Source organism: Colobus angolensis, unplaced genomic scaffold (assembly GCF_000951035.1).
Source record: "Colobus angolensis palliatus isolate OR3802 unplaced genomic scaffold, Cang.pa_1.0 Scaffold45, whole genome shotgun sequence".
Lineage (NCBI taxonomy): Eukaryota > Metazoa > Chordata > Mammalia > Primates > Cercopithecidae > Colobus > Colobus angolensis.
This window is the reverse complement of record NW_012117932.1, coordinates 6,743,312-6,759,419: the sequence shown is the minus strand read 5'-3', so window position 1 is coordinate 6,759,419 and position 16,108 is coordinate 6,743,312. Positions and strand designations below refer to the sequence as shown.

Sequence of the window (16,108 nt, the reverse complement as noted above, 5' to 3'; positions counted from 1 at the left end):
TAAATGATGAGTTGATGGGTGCTGACGGGTTGATGGGTGCAGCACACCAACATGGCACAAGTATACATATGTAACAAACCTGCATATTGTGCACATGTACCCTAGAACTTAAAGTATAATAATAATAAACAAAGAAGGGGTCTGTTCAGTTGGGTGGGGGCCTTAGGATTTCATTCTTATTTCTCATTTCATAAATTTTCTAGAGTTCCTAGTGACTCCAAGAAAGAAGAAACCCTTGGGAGGAGTTTGACTTCTGAGTCTCTTAGGGGTGAAAGGAGGAAAACCTACATTTCTGCTGAATTTTGCAGACGTTTATGTGGTGGTCAGAACAGCCTTTTAAGTCTCTCTGAACTCATAACACAGTCTTGGTTGTTATCTAAGTGCTCAGACAAAGGAAATATTTAAAGGATTTCCAAGACAGTATTTTCATAAGCGTTCTCTGTGCCTCTACCTCCCGTGAAAAGTCTTTTTCCAAGTGTGTATTTCCCTGGTCAAAACACTTATTTTAACGTAGCCCAATTTGTCCAAGCTTTTCTTTATGGTTGTTACTTTTTGTGTCCCACTTAAAAAATCTTTGTCCACTCCCAGGTCACAAAGATACTCTTCTAAAAGCTTGATTACTTTACTTTTTATATATATATTTTTTTATTTTTCATAGAGATGGGGGTCTCACAATGTTACTTAGGCTGGTCTCAAACTCCCAGACTCAAGCGATCCTCCCGTCCCAGCTTCCCAAAGTGCTAGGCTTGCAGGTGTGACGCAGTTTTAAGTTCATAGCAAAACTAAGCAGAAGGTACAGAGATTTCTTTTATGTCCCCTTCCCCAACACACGCACAGCCTCCCCCTTTCTGCATCCCCCACAGACTGGTTCATTTGTTACAGTTAAACCTACACTGACATATCGTAATTACCCAAACTCCACAGTTCGTGTTAGGGTTTACTCTTGGTGTTGTACATTCTATGGGTTTGGACAACTGTGCGATGACATGTCCGTTGTTACAGTATCTATCGTACAGAGTTGTTTCACTGTCCTAAAAATCCTTTGTGCTGCAAATTATTTTACTTTTCAGATCTAGATATGAAATCCATTTGGAAACTTTTTGTGTATAGTATGAAGTAGTCACTTTCATTATTTTTCTATATGAATAACTACTTGGCCCAGCCCTAAAGACTGAAAATACTGTCCTTTTCCAACCACACAGCAGTGTCATGTTTTCCATAAATCAGGTGTTCCATGTATCTGTGCGGTTGTTTCTGGACTCTTTAATGTACTGGTCAATTTTTGTATCCCTGTACTATTAGCACACTTTCTTAATTGACATAGCTTTGTAACTGGTATTAATAGCTGGTAAATTAGGTCCTTCTTATTCCTTGTTTTGTTATTTTTCTTTCCTTCAAAATTAACTTTGCTTTTTCTTGGCCAAAATAACTCAATGAGCATCTTGATTCCTAGAATAAAATTGTCTTTTCCTTTTCAAGTTTTATTGGCACCATTTTTATGGCTTCCCTAAGGAATTACCATCCAGTAATATTGTATCATTTAAATTATGTTCTAAAATAATTCAGCAGCTCTGCACGTAAAAGCTTTCCATGACCCTGTTAGCCAGCCACTTGTCTGCCCTGCCCTTTAAGGCCAGGGAAAGAATTTGCTTCCTTTTCCCCTTGGCCTTTCCAAAGTCCGTCTGTGTTTCAAGGCCTTCTCCAAATCTTGCATATTTTTGCCTTAATTATGTAACTCTCCTCAGACTTCTGAAGCTATGCTGGGTGGCACAGATATGAGGATACATGGCTGTTTTACTCTCAGCAAAAGGCCTTGATACCTCCCCAGGACCCCAGGCCCAGGCTGGCCTCCTTTCTTCAACATCATCGTCTGCCTGCCTCCCTGGTGGGCAGCAGCTGCTCGGGCTGCCTTCAGTTCCTCTCTGGCCTTGCTCTTGTCACACACATCAGGGACTTGCCACTCAGGGGTGGATCTTTTTGCCTGAAGTGTTCTTCCCTTCCTGCTCCCAGCACCTTCCTTTTACCAGTTAATGTTCATTAATCCTTAAGTCCCCTCTCTGGACATCTTTCCCTGACCCCTAAACTAGATTCGTTCCCTTTGTGGTATTGCAATCATGACAGGTTCATTGTCTGATGCACACAGCAAGTCAATACGTGGAGACACTGGGTTGCAACAGAGAAACAGGTTTAATCGTACAGTAGCTGATGAGGAGATGGGAGGAAACCTCAAATCCATCTACCCAAGGAGATTGGGGCTATGGATCTTAAGGGTTTGGAGTGGGCTGAAGTGTGTGGAGATAGTTGATTGGTCGAAGAGTGCAGGGTGAAGTCCTGGGACAGGAGGATGAAGATGTTGCATTCTCATACTGATCCTGTTCTTCTGTGGGGTTTGGCATCTGCTGTTTTACTAGAATTTGGGTTCTGAAAAACTTCTTAAGTGATCCTTAAACAAAAACCTCATGATTGTAATGTCAGCTCTCCTGTCTATAGGAACAATGGGATGCACTGGCAGTATCTAGTGTTGAGTGACTTTCAGCAACAAGTAAGCGGGCCAGAGCGCGGCCTGACTGATGCTTAATTATAACTATATTTCTGTCCAGAGTGTGGCATTCAATTCCTGTCAACCCTGTGGGGACGGTTTCAGTATGCTCCCCATGCTCCCTTCATAGCACACGTCATAGCTCCCAACTATAAACCCATTTGATTAGCTGGTGAACATCTCACCCTTCTAGATTGTAAGCTCACATAGGGCAGGGGCTATGACTGTTCTGCTCAACATTTTGGTCTCCAATACCTAGCCTAGTGTTTGTCATGTAGTAAGGGCTTCGTAATTCTTTATGTATGAATGAATGTATGTATGAATGAATGTATGTATGAATGAAACATTTTGGCCTAGTGGCCTATGTTATTCTCCATAGTACCATGCATGTAGGTCCTCCATAAATATCTTTCTGATTCATGTCATCTTTTGTCTAGGACATTTTAATAAAGAACTCCATATTATTTATGGAGTTATATAAGAGTATATATCTCCATAAATATATAAGTTATATAAGAGTAGCTGGCTACAGTCCGAAATAATGTGACTGGCCATTGTGGGTAGAGTCAGGGGTAATTCTTAATTCCCTGTATCTGATTTGATAAGGGTGGTGGTGGTAAGAGGCAGTATCACTCAAATATGACTTAGAAATGTCCTCTGGCTGCTGATAGCTGTCTTGCTTTCTGCATCTCAAATCTGCCTAAAATGCTTCTGATTTGGTTACGGTGCATAGGGGAATAGCATGCTCAGTTGGGCTAGTAGCAAGTTAGAAACTCAGGGGCTGTGGCTTTTCATTGCTGGGAACTCATGTAACTTTAGCTTGTTTGGTAGCAAAGCAGGACTCCTGGGTTTGCTTTATTTGCAGTTGGTGTAGATGAGTGAGATTTAACATCTGGTCCTTCATGGAAAATTCCTGTAGTTCCAGAGATGGAAGAAAAAAAGTTATCATTCTATTATTAAAGGGCCCAGAATTAGCTCTTGTTCTCTGTGTTCCATATGCTTGTCATTGATAAATGACCACACTGTCTTTGCAGTCTCAAGCAATCAGAAGGGGAGATAAAATATCTGCTCCCTGGTTACCAGCAGCAGCCCTGTGTATTAGAGTGTGTGCAGGGAGTGGTGCTGGAGTCCTGTCTTGCTCTGATAGGGACTTCTGTAATTTGCATATTTAGTGAGTCAGTGGGGAGAGATGAGAGATAGAGATGCCATTTGTGATACAACCTCTGGTGCCCTATCTGTGCAATCTAGAAAAAAATCACTAACCAGATTCTGTCTCAAAATGGAACACTGACCTTTTCCAAACCCTGCCTCACTGGAATATAACAGGGCTAATGTAATAGAAGTAAATGACACTTAGGTTCCAGGGGGAAAATTGATGTAAGTTTTTATCAGGAGGGTCATCCAATGGTTGTTAGAAGCACAATTTTAATGGCTATACATGAGAAATTAAGATCAATTATTAACCATATTGCAACTGAGTTCCTTAGACACCTTCCACTGGGGAGGCATGAATGGGATATGGGGCAGAAAGTTCTGAGGGGCGTGGTGGGGAGCTGTAGAGCTCACAGTGGTCTGTGGAAGGCTGGACCCCCCATGGGGGGAGCACTCAGTGATCGCAGATAAGCAGGACCTTGTGGATGCCTGGGGTTGGGGAAAGGCGAGTAACAATAAGAGGTGGAAAGACACTGAAGACAAATTCAGTCACACCACATTCTTGATCTTGGTTTATTTATATTGGGCATTTAAGAGTTTATAGCCAATTAAATCAATTCCTCAATTATTTTGTGAAACACAAAAATGTTGTTGTAAATGCTAATTAGGCTGGAGGATGTTTGCATCGTTTAAAACTAGGCAACAGTCCGCCTACGACGCTAAGTGATTCATTACACTGAAGTGAATTCAGTGCATGTAAGTCATTGGTGAGACTCGGAGGATTTGGGTCGCTGGCCCTGCCTTCTGTTGGTTGTAATGTACTTCCTCACATGGTACTTGTATTATTATAAGAGCCTCCATCAGGAGTTTCCCAAATACCTTGCCCTTACAAGCGAATGCCATAGGAATGCCAGGACGTATGAGTGTGATGCTGCACAAAGACTAACCTGTGAACACTTGCTCTCTAGGATGCTTTGCCAAGGCAATGGGGCTAGGTGGTTCCTTCCTTCTAAGTAGCTGTGTTCCCACCTCTTGATCTGAACTTTTTGGGCCCAGCAGATTGGGCCAGAATAAACCTTGTTATTCAACCTATGGCTGGCTTAAGAAGCGGCCTGGAGCCTGGTGTGGCGGAGTGTGCCTGTAGTCCCAGGGCCGGGAGTCTGAGGCTGAAGGATTGCTTGAGCCCAGAAGTTTGAGACCAGGCTGGTCAACATAGTGAGACCCCATCAGAAAAGAAAAACAAAAACAAAAACAGAAAAACCCTGCCTGGTATAAAAGTGCTGCTTTATAAGGATAAGGGTGATATGGAGAGTCTGTTAGGCTCTCTCTCACAGGCATTTCAACTGAAGATATGGCAAAGGTCAGTCAGTTGCAAGAACATTAGCCAGGACCTTAGCTGGAATGCCCTCAGAGGGAAGGAGATACGTACAGTCGTGAAGCACTGCACGTCGTGAAAATGCAGAAATAAGAGTGAGTGAATGCATAAAGTCAGAGAGACTCCAGAAGAAGCGGAGAGGTGCTTGGCTGGTCGCAGCAGATGGAGAGGTGAGGCTCACTCATGGCAGAGGTTAGCCTACGTGGTGCAATAACTGGAGCTATACTGGATTTTTCCAGTTTCTGAGTTGTAATGTGAAGCTCAGCTGAACAGTTCCTGGACGCTTGGCTATGACATTTGTATCTCTATTTTCGTGGTCCCCTCCCCTCTACCGTAGCTTAAGGCAATGGAAGAGAATATTATTCCTCGCATACCAAAGAGTCTAACCCACAAGTAGTATGTGTGCTTTCTGCACCTTTTTATTTTACATGTATTGTCTGTTAAGTGCTCTGGGTGGCTTTTCTCCTCACCTTAATCCGTCTCTTTCTCTGCTCCAGCCTTCACCGCTGTCTTTGTCCCACAACCTCCACTGCAGGTAGATACGTATGACCCGAAATGAAGTGGTAATGAAGGCAGTGAGAGTCAACACGCATCTAGTTTGACTAAGATACTCTTTCTAGGAGCAAGCCTAGATCTTTTGAAATTGTTTTTGTTTGTCCTCACACTTGTGCACTGTATAGTGGTAATAGACAGAGCAACCTGGGTTTCACGTTTGTCCTGCTGCTGGTATATTCTGTATTCTCCCTTTTCAGTGCAGCCTTGGCTTTGCTTGGAAGTAATTGTTTTAAATCCTTAATGGCTTCTTTGTTTTAGCATTAGAACCTTCTTGAGTTTTATTTGTATTTTCTTTTACTTTTTTTTTTTTTTTGAGAGAGAGTCTTACTCTGTTACCAGGCTGGAGTGCAGTGTCATGATCTCAGCTCACTGCAACCTCTGCCTCCCAGGTTCAAGCAACTGGGACTACAGGTGCTCACCACCATGCCAGACTAACTTTTTTGTATTTTAGTAGAGACAGGGTTTTGCCATGTTGGCCAGGCTGGTCTCAAACTTCTGAGCTCAAATGATTCACCCATGTCGGCCTCCCAAAGTGCTGGGATTACAGCTGTGAGTCACTGCGCCTGGCCTGTCCTTGAATTTCAGAAAGAGATATGACTGCCTGGCCTATGAATATATTTCCTAGCCTCCCACATAGCTAGATGTGGCCATGTAATTAAGTTTCCCTGGATAGAATGTCAGTAGGGTGATGTTTGCAACCTTTATGACAATTCTTTAAAAGCAAATTGCTTGCCCTCCATTTTCGTTTTTGCTTTCTTTTGGTCCCACATGGGATATTGGGTAACCAGCTTCACTCAGGTAAATGAGGGCAATATTGTTAGAAAGGTTAAAGAAGTAAGCTGTAAGGAAGTTAGAGTCCTTAGAGAACCCGTGCAGCAGAGCTACTTCCACACTGGAGTACTTCTGAGCTGTTACACGAGAGAGCAATGAATAGCTCTTGTGTGCGCTGCCCTCTTTTTGAGTTTCTCGGTTACAACAGCTTAGTCTATTCCCTGATTAACACACAATGGTGGACACTTACAAATGCTTACTATGTGTTAGGGACCACACTGAGTGCTGAATACGCTTTGTGTTGGTTAACTCGCCAACAACCACCCTAAATTGATGCCACTTGCCCATTTTACAGATGTGCAAACAGGCTTACAGAGGTGAAGTGTCTTGGCCAAGACTGCATGAATGCGAGTGGCAAAAAGGACCTGAAATCTCTGAAGTGATTCAAAACACGTATTCTTGATAGCTATACCCTCATGACTCTTCATATAGAAAAATTGCTATTCTTCTTGGCCACTTCACAGCTTCAGTCTATTGCAATTCATGTGTGCAGACTCCTCTGCTCAGTTTGGTGTACATTGATGGTTTTATCCTGTTTTTAAAAATACTGTTCTTTGCTCTGAATAGATTTATCTTGCTTTGTTCACTAGATTGTAAATTCCTCAATGGATGGATACAAATGCTCCATAAATGACGATTATATGACTTAATGAATAAGAACTGTCTGGTCTTCCAGAATTACTCAGTATTATCTTTTGTGATGTTTCCTCATAGGTGTATAAATTCTGTTGTTAATTAATCAACCCCAGTGAACGTCATCCCTCCAATTTTAAATACATCTTCTTGGTAGTGAGCATATTTGTGTAGAGGAAATATCCAAAAAGATGATTTTAAAAAAGAAATTACGTCCATTCTGTTTACCACTATAAATATAAATAGGTGGGATTTAGAGTTTTCCAGATCGCACTTCAACCAAATGGTAGATTTATGATCAGTCTACCATGTATGAATTAGTATTACGTCCGCTGCACAATAGAACAAATACAGAATAGCAGTTGCCTTAAACAAGGTATATTATTTTTTTCTAACCTAAAAAGAGGCCTGGAGGTGGGGATCTGAGAACTGATATGGTGGCTTCTTGGTCACTGGATCCCAAGCTCCTTCTTTTTCTTCTGAAATCCCTGAAAACAGTTTCTATTCTAATGGTTCTAATGGCTCTGCCCCTTGTAATAACTATCAGGCCAGAGTTGTGTCAATAGGATGGGTAGAGGATCAAAGGCCTTTATCTGACTTTACTCTTCTACATCCCTTTTCCAGGATTTTTATTAAATGAACTTCCACTTCCACCAAGAATTTAGCTATACCTAGTTACATAACTACTCGAATAAAATTAAAATTGTGTTTTTAACTAAGAAAGAAAGTAGAGAATCAGTGCTGGGTAGACTGCCTAGCCTTCTAATTAGGAAGTTCCCACCATTCCAGATTAGGGGTTGACAAACTGGTCCACAGGCTAAATCTGGCCTGTGGCCTGCTTTTTTGTAAATGAAGTTTTATTGAATGAAAGCCCTGTGCACTCATTGATAGCTGATTTCATGCTACAACAGCAGAGTTGAGTAGTTGTTCCAGAAATTGTATGACCCATGAACTTAAACTATCACCTAACTGGTTCTTTAAAGGAAAAGTTTGCCAATCCCTGCTCTAGATCCCAGGGGGCGGGAGCAGGGGGCAGGTTCTGATGAAAAAGTTTGCCAATGCCTGCTCTTGATCACAGCGGGCAGCTTCTGATCGTTTCACTGGTTGTGATCCTATTACAAGAGCAAAGTTGACCTTGATATGGATTCAGTCATCATCTATTCTCCAGCCCCAGTGAGGTTATATACGCTATGCATGTGTTTGGGTGCAAGTAACATGAAACCTGAATAATATTCGATTAAACAGAAAGGAATTATTTTCATCACATACATGAATGCCCAGAAGGACATGGCCCAGGGCTGGTACAGAGGCTCAGTGCTGCCTTCAAAATTAGGCTGCTTCTCTCTCCCCAGCCATGCCCAGAATGTTGACTTTCATCTTCATGCTTACTGGAAGATGAATGCAACACCTGAAGGCTTATGTCTGCATTTCCTGAAGGAAGTGGGGAAGGTGCAAAAGGGCAAGGGTCTGTTCTTTTCGAGAAACTTTCCCAGAGGCCCTCATTGGCCAAAACTGTCTCTCTAGCCAGCTGAGGATCGTAGGATTCAAACAACCATGGAAGAAAAATATTGGGAAAAAACCCAGTAAAAGAAATAACAGTACAGCAGTGAAAAATAATACAATTTTTAAAATATAGTATAACAACTATTTACATTACATTTATATTATATTAGGTAACTACAGATGACTTAAAGTGTATGGGAGGATGTGTGTAGATTATATGCAAACACTAGGTCATTTTATATCAAGGACTTTGGTATCCACAGCATGTCCTGAGACCAATCCCCCAGTTGTATGTGCTCTGGTGGGCTTCTCATAGTTAACTGGTCCACCCCAGTGTGTTCTTATAGTCTCACTCTTCCCTCCTCTCTTTCTCCCCTACCCTTCCCTCTCACATTCCTGAAATTAATTTCTCTCCTTCTTTCCTCCTTTTCATGTTTTTGGCTAGGTGAGAAACCTGGAAATGAGCCTGAAGAGGTGAAGCTGCAGAATGCCAGCAAACAGATTGTGCAGAATGCAATCCTGCAAGCTGTGCAGCAACTCTCCCAGGAGAGTCAGCGCAGGCAAGAGAGAATCAGTGACAACCAGGGCCACATCCAACTGGGCGTTGGGGAGTTAACCAAGAAGCACGAAAAGAAGTAACATGGTGGATTTTGCTCTTGACATGTGCTTGGTTTCTAGCCTTCCTCTTAGTATAGGATGCATCACCAAAATGTTGCCAATAAAGCAAACCGAAGTGTCACCGGCACCTAGCTGTAGAATGAATTCGCACTAGCCCCTGGCTGAGAAGCACTGTTGTGAAAAAGTGCATTAGACCATTCTGTTCATATTTATGCAGTGCCTCTGAGACACAGTGGGGCCAAATATGACACTGTAATTGCAAAGTCATTTTGCAGGCCAATTTATTTTTGAAGTTCTTTTATTTGAAAAAAAGAATTCTATGTCTCATTTATTTACTTCTGCCTTTTATGCATTCCTTCTGTGAATTTAACAAGCAGTCTTTTTGCTGAAATACTTAGTACAGTACTGAGTTCTTTATAATATATTAAAAAGACATGCCAGAAAGGTGAGGGAATGGAGTTTTAGTTACCTTCAAATGTGAAATTGAGGCTTTTATAGGGTGGGTTCAGGTCTAAGATCAAATTAAGCAAAGGGAAAGTCTAAGGCTGAGTCCCTCAGGATCATACCAAGGCATTTATTAATATGTATGTTATTTTAAGAAAGGGAGGAGTTTAAGCTTCTCAAGAACTCAGTCTTTTAGTCTCAATTCTCTGAATATTTCATAATTGGTGTTTATGCTCTGTGTGGAAATATTTTGGGAATATTATGGATTTCTTGTCTCATCTCAAGATTAAATAAATAAGACAAGTGAGTCTACACATGTGAGTTGCCAATGACTCAATTCCTTAGCAGCCTCATGGAGAATGGCTAGAATGGTAGATTTCTTCAACAGCTGCCTATCATTCAGAGACTTACCCGTGGGGCTGACTGTGGGGCGTAACATCCTCCGAAGGGATTCTGGAGTCCTTACAAATGCTGTTTTGCCACCAGGCTGTGCATTTGCATTAGGACCTTACTAACTTTTCCCATCCACACGTTAAAATTATGTTTTTGAGATTGTGAAAATCACACAGTTCAGGAATACATGAGAATACGATAGGGATAGTAAAGTGACAGTGTTTTGAATGCAGTGACAGAGATATGTGTGTGCACATGTGTAATAAAAGTGTCTGTGCAGCAGCAGGCTTAATGCCTGCTCCACTTCTGTGAGAATAATGCACGTATTTCTGGAGTCCCATCTCCTGGGCTTCACAAAAGTTATTGAATTGGTGCTATTGGGGACAGAGGAATAAGTTGACCTTGGTTAAAAACCTTCTGGTTTCAGAGTATCAATATCTACGTTTGATTTTTTTTAAAGCAAAGTATTATGGTATAAAGTGTGACTGATATTAAGATATACTTCTAAAATTCCAATATGCTACAGTTTCTAGAATAAATCTTTGGATAAAAGATAATGGATGAAAAAATATCCTATCAGTTTTGTTATGCTAGCGCCCACAGTGCACAGGTGGAATAAATTCACAGGAAACACGGATGGAGAAGGAAGCAGAAGGGCTTACAATTTAAAGCTTGTTTACTCACAGGTGTTTTCTTTTAGCGGAATTCATGCTAAATGAAGAGTAGTTTCAGTTGACCAAAATTTATATAACTGATGTGATATAATTGCATAGCATACATAATGAGAATGAAGGTATTCAGGGAAATTATTCAGGAGTGCCACAAATAAAATAAATAAATAAATCTAATGCTTGTAGTTTGTAAGTGATCGGTACCATGTCTACTCAGATATTTGGATATGACCAGCCTTTGTTTTTGCTGTCAAGTGACAGAAACATATAAACATACTATTTTTCCTCTCTGATGTGTCTGTACTAAAAAATTGGGAATTTTTGGAACATCTTATTGACCTCTGTATCTAAATGTTATTTATAAATAAAACATATACAGCTTTGAAATATTTTAAGCAAAGTTTTCTAGACTCTGCTGTTTGGCTCATTTTGTACGTGGATCTTACCATTATTTGGCACCACGAGGCTTCCAAGGCTACTTTCAAACCCCTAGATATCATGACCAGGGGAAGTGCTTCTTTAATGGGCCCTTCACTATGACTGCGTGAGGACAGCCATGGGGTGGTGGGTCCTGAGGCTTGAAGAGAAAAGGATGTATGCTAAGAAGTGGGCTTTTGATCTCCAGAATTCAAGGTAAGTGGGTCTGGAAGGTAGAGTGTCTGCCATAAGCTTGGAGATGGAAAATCAACAGCAAGGAACAGAGATATGACTAAGTTGTAGGGAGGACAAAAGGAAGTTCGGCAACCCCTGTGCTCAATAGGTAGGTGCCATACTGGCGAAATTCTAAGAAAGCTCAGTCATAAAAATAAATGAGTTAAAGACCTGTAAACTCTTACAGATCTTTCAGTCTGAAGAAAAAGTTACTAGATTTTACAAGGGGCCTATAGAACTTCATTTGACGTAGGATTAAGGTGGATTTCCACTTGATTATTATCGTAAACCAGATCACAGCTTTTAGTTTCAGAAATGAGTAGGAACATTTACTTAGTGTCCTTTATCTTTCTGATTTACTACATACACAGGCTTCCCATCTCTGTGTGTTCAGCTGTTCGTCTTTTCCGTTGCCTGCCCCTAGGGTGGAACTAAAGAAAGAAATCCTTTCATCTTACTTTGCTCTGCTGTAATCATCTGTTCAGTGCAAACAGTATTGTAAATTGGTGCAAAATGACTAACAGGTTCCCTTCCTTTCTGATTTATTTTTTAGCTGTTTAGGTTTCCTTTATGGTGGAATTTCAGGTTACAAAGAAATGAATCTATCATTTAAAAATAATCATTGAATTTATGCCGTTCAGAGATGAGTAACTGGCTGTTTTCAAGGCTGTTTTGAGGTTTCTATGATAAAACAATACAAAAGAGAGGAACCTTTAATTTATCCACTGTAATACCTTACTCTAGTAAAATACAGTAAAAAATATGTATATAAAAAATCTGAAACTAGTTTAGCCCCTATAATACCAAAACAGATGTAGAGACAGGAAAGTGGAAATTACAGTAATAATATCTTTCTTGAGTGTGTGAAAGTTTTCAAAAGATATTAGCACACATTCCCTCATTTATTTCATTGCCACAACCTCAAAATAAGGTGTAACCTGAGAATATCTTAATTTGGTTTGGCTGTGTCTCCACCCAAAATTTCACCTTGAATTGTAATCCTCACTATCCCCACAGGTCAAGGGTGGGACCAGGTGGAGGTAATCGGATCGCGGGGGCGGTTTCTCCATGCCGTTCTCATCAAAGTGAATGAGTCTCGTGAGATCTGATGGTTTTATAAGCGTCTGGCATTTCCCCTGATTGCGCTCACTCCGTCTTGCTACCCTGTGGCGAAGGTGACTGCTTCTCCTTTGCCTTCGGCCATGATTGTAAGTTTCCTGAGCCCTCCCCAGCAGTGTGGAACTGTGAGTAAATTAAACCTCTTGCCTTTATAAATTACCCAGGCTCTAACAGTTTTTTACAGCAGTGCAAGAATGGATTAATACAGGTCTTATTCTCCTTTTGCAGATAAAGTCACAGTGAGGCTTGGGGAAGATAAATATAACCTAGATGGAGAAAGTGACCACAGAAATACATGAAATCAGTAAACTCAAACTCTGTGAGCATCAGAAAACAAAATTTAAGAGTATAAATTCTAGGGATTTTAAGAATATGAATTCTAGATATATCAGTGTTAATATGTAAGAATGCAACTGCTTTAGATAAAACATTTCTGCATAAGAAATTTAACAAAAATAGTAAAGTGTCAGTGAAAATATTCAATAGAAAAACTCAATGCCATTCAATTAAAACGTGGTAGCTAAGGAAAGAAACAAGAGACTTCAGAGGGAACAAAATAGATGACTACAGTATGGTATGAGAAGACTACTAATCTTTCCTCCGTTACTCAGAAACCATATTAGTAAGTGCACAAAATCCTTATCCAGGTGTGAGAAAAACAAAGTGAGTGACTTTGTCCTTTGTCTTCTAGTTACAGTGTAGTGGAAATGGCTGTTGGGAAGAAATAGGTGAGATAGGAGACAGGAGTCCTCTCAGATGAAAGTGGTAACTTTGGCTAGGTGTGGTGTGGCTCATGCCTGTAATGCCAGCACTTTGGGAGGTGGAGGCGGGTGGATTACCTGAGGCTGGGAATTCAAGAGCAGCCTGACCAACATGGAGAAACCCCGTCTCTACTAAAAATAGAAAATCAGCCGGGCATGGTGGCACATGCCTGTAATCTCAGCTACTCAGGAGGCTGAGGCAGGAGAATCCCTTGAATCTGTGAGGTGGAGGTTGCAGTGAGCTGAGATCACACCACTGCGTTCCAGCCTGGGCAACAAGATCAAAACTCCATCTCAAAAACAAAAACGAACAAAAAAGTGGAAAACTTTCCCTTACAGAAATTAAGAAAAAGGAAGAAAATAGGGGAAGGAAGGAAGGGAGGAAAGAAGATAAATCCCCACAGCATATTCTAGGAAAATAGATATAAAATGCTCAACAGCAATACTACCAGAATAAAAGAAAAGTTTTTAAGTTCTGGGCTGTGAGCAAGTCATTTACGATGGTAAATTTTCATGCTGGCATCAGATTACTTCATAGCAACATTGAATACTCTAATACAAGGGAGAAATTGCTATAAAGGAGCACTGAAGAAAGGAAAGTATGAGGGAAGGATACTATTCCCAACCAAGATGTCAATTAAGAATAAAGGCAAAAATTAAAACAAAACAAAACTTAAGCATTACTAGTACTCAAGATTTCTTGGTGAAAAATCTGCTTGACCATGAGTTTCAGCCAACTAAAAAATGAATAAAAATAAAGACTTTAGGAATGGAGAGGCTGCAACAAAAGGACTAGTGAAGAGCAGTATCTTCACCTAAATATAAAGTGAAAAATACATAATTGTGAAAATTGTGGCCAAAAAGAAGTATGTAAATTGTTATATCTTGATAGCATGAAGTATGACCAAAAAAATCAGGAGGTAGGCAGGGAAAATGACATCAACCTAATGACTTTATCTGTCAGAGAGGAAAGATAATTTATATGATCTCAAGTTGAATGCTTTAATGAACTCCAAGGATGCCAATCCCTTATTAGATTTTATAATTCCTCTTTTTAACCTTTGAGGAATATTTTAGAAACTAGTATGACACAGAGTTATTTAAAGTTTAGCATTTTCTTAAGTTTCCACTTAGTATTTTTTTCTTTCATTAAATTAAAAAGAAATTAGGTATTCTACTGGTATCCTTTTTTTATTTTTATTTTTTTGAGACAGTGTTGCCCAGGCTGGAGTGCAGTGGCTTGATCTCAGCTCACTGCAACCTCCCCATCCCGGGTTCAAGCAATGCTTCTGCCTCAGCCTCCTGAATAGCTGGGATTACAGGCACGCACCACCATACCCGGCTGATTTTTGTATATTTGTAGAGACAGGGTTTTACCATGTTGGCCAGGCTGGTCCCGACCTCCTGACCTCAAGCGATACCCCCACCTTGGCCTCCCAAAGTGCTGGGATTACAGGCATGAGCCACCACGGCTGGCCTTTCATCTGTATATTTTCACTGTGTCCTTTTCCCCTGGAATAATCCCTTGACACCATACGTGCCCCACTGTTAGCTTATTCTTCCACTGAAGCTGACCAGGAGGACTCCTGCTGCATGTGAAGACCTAGGGTGACTTTCTTACTCAGAAAAGTAATTCCTTTGATCATTCAACTTAGGTCACAGCTTGTACATAGTCTAAGTAATAAGAGAACAAAAGAATAGCTTTATTCCTATGGTGTTTTTCCATTTTTAAAGCAAGTTACTATTCTTTTCTTAGCTGATTTCTACTTAATCCATTAACCAGTGCTTTCACCACATGCCTGACACTTGTGCCTAAGAATTGATGCTCTTGCATGAATGCTCCACTAGTTATATGTGCAGCCAGTGTTGTTGCCGCCCATCTGTATGCCCTCAGCATGCGTCATTTCCCTATTCACAGATGGCTTCTGGCTACAAATAGCTGTCACTTTTTGCCTGTGGGCCTTTTCTAGGTATACCTATGTGCTCAGCCTACACAAGGGGCTGGCCAGAAAGTACCAGGTAGCTAAGCGTCCAGGACAGCCTTCCAACAATAATGGATAGGAGATGGCACGTAAATACTTTGGCCTTCTCACCGCCCAGGTGGGCCAACTCTGAGGTGTATCCCATGGTCTCCCATTGGTTGAAACCTGATGAAGTCCCCGGTGTGCAGCCCCTTCTCTCTCATTTCTCCACTTTCCTATTGGTGCTTCCTATGAGCTACTTTCTCTCAAATTCTTGTCTCAGGATCTATTTCTAAAGGGACCAAAGTTAAGACAATGGTGTTACAGTGCTTCCTGTCAAAGAAAACTGAGGTTACTAATTATTTGTATCTTGTTGCAGAAAAATTGGACCATGCTTTCTGAAGAGACAATCTGCCTCAACCAGGTAAGTCTTTCAAAACAAATACTAAAGTAATTGACTGTGAGTTGGTTAAGAAATCAGATGTGTTGTGTATTTTAATTTTATTATGGCTATCTTAGTTGGCTTGCGATTGATTTATTCTCAGTTCTGTTTTCTGAACTGGCTAAAATATAACCATTGAATCCACAGAAATATCACATGAACAGGTACTGGAGGCTGCTGTACTAAGGAAAAGTGGTACAGAGACTATAGCCAGGCCACACAACTTATAAACCTAAAGAACTGAGATTTCAAACATAGGAGACAAATATCAAGTCCAGTAATTTTATCAGTACCTTCCCTCCTGAAACTAGATATTTTTGGCAAGTTTTGGCAAAGAGTCATCCCTTTACATTTACTGCTTTGCTTATGCTTTACAATTAAGGGTTCACCTTTGAAATCAGCAGAAATAAATATATGTAGATCTAGAATTTGTAACTAGTTTTGTAAAATTCAAAGTTTA

General features: G+C 40.6%; 1 protein-coding gene across 2 annotated transcripts in view; it reads left to right on the top strand.

The window, feature by feature from the left end:
* The window catches only part of LOC105523076 (chromosome unknown open reading frame, human C18orf42), a 56,455-nt gene extending 45,346 nt beyond the window's left edge, over nucleotides 1-11,109 (top strand). Inside the window, exon 2 of one of the 2 annotated variants that reach the window (XM_011957802.1) lies at nucleotides 9,034-11,109. In XM_011957802.1, coding sequence (XP_011813192.1) covers nucleotides 9,034-9,227 — 194 coding nt within the window. In that variant the 3' untranslated portion in view covers nucleotides 9,228-11,109. The remainder of the gene's footprint in view (nucleotides 1-9,033) is intronic. The other variant, XM_011957801.1, reaches the window with a different exon arrangement.
* The last annotated feature ends 4,999 nt before the right edge of the window (nucleotides 11,110-16,108 follow it).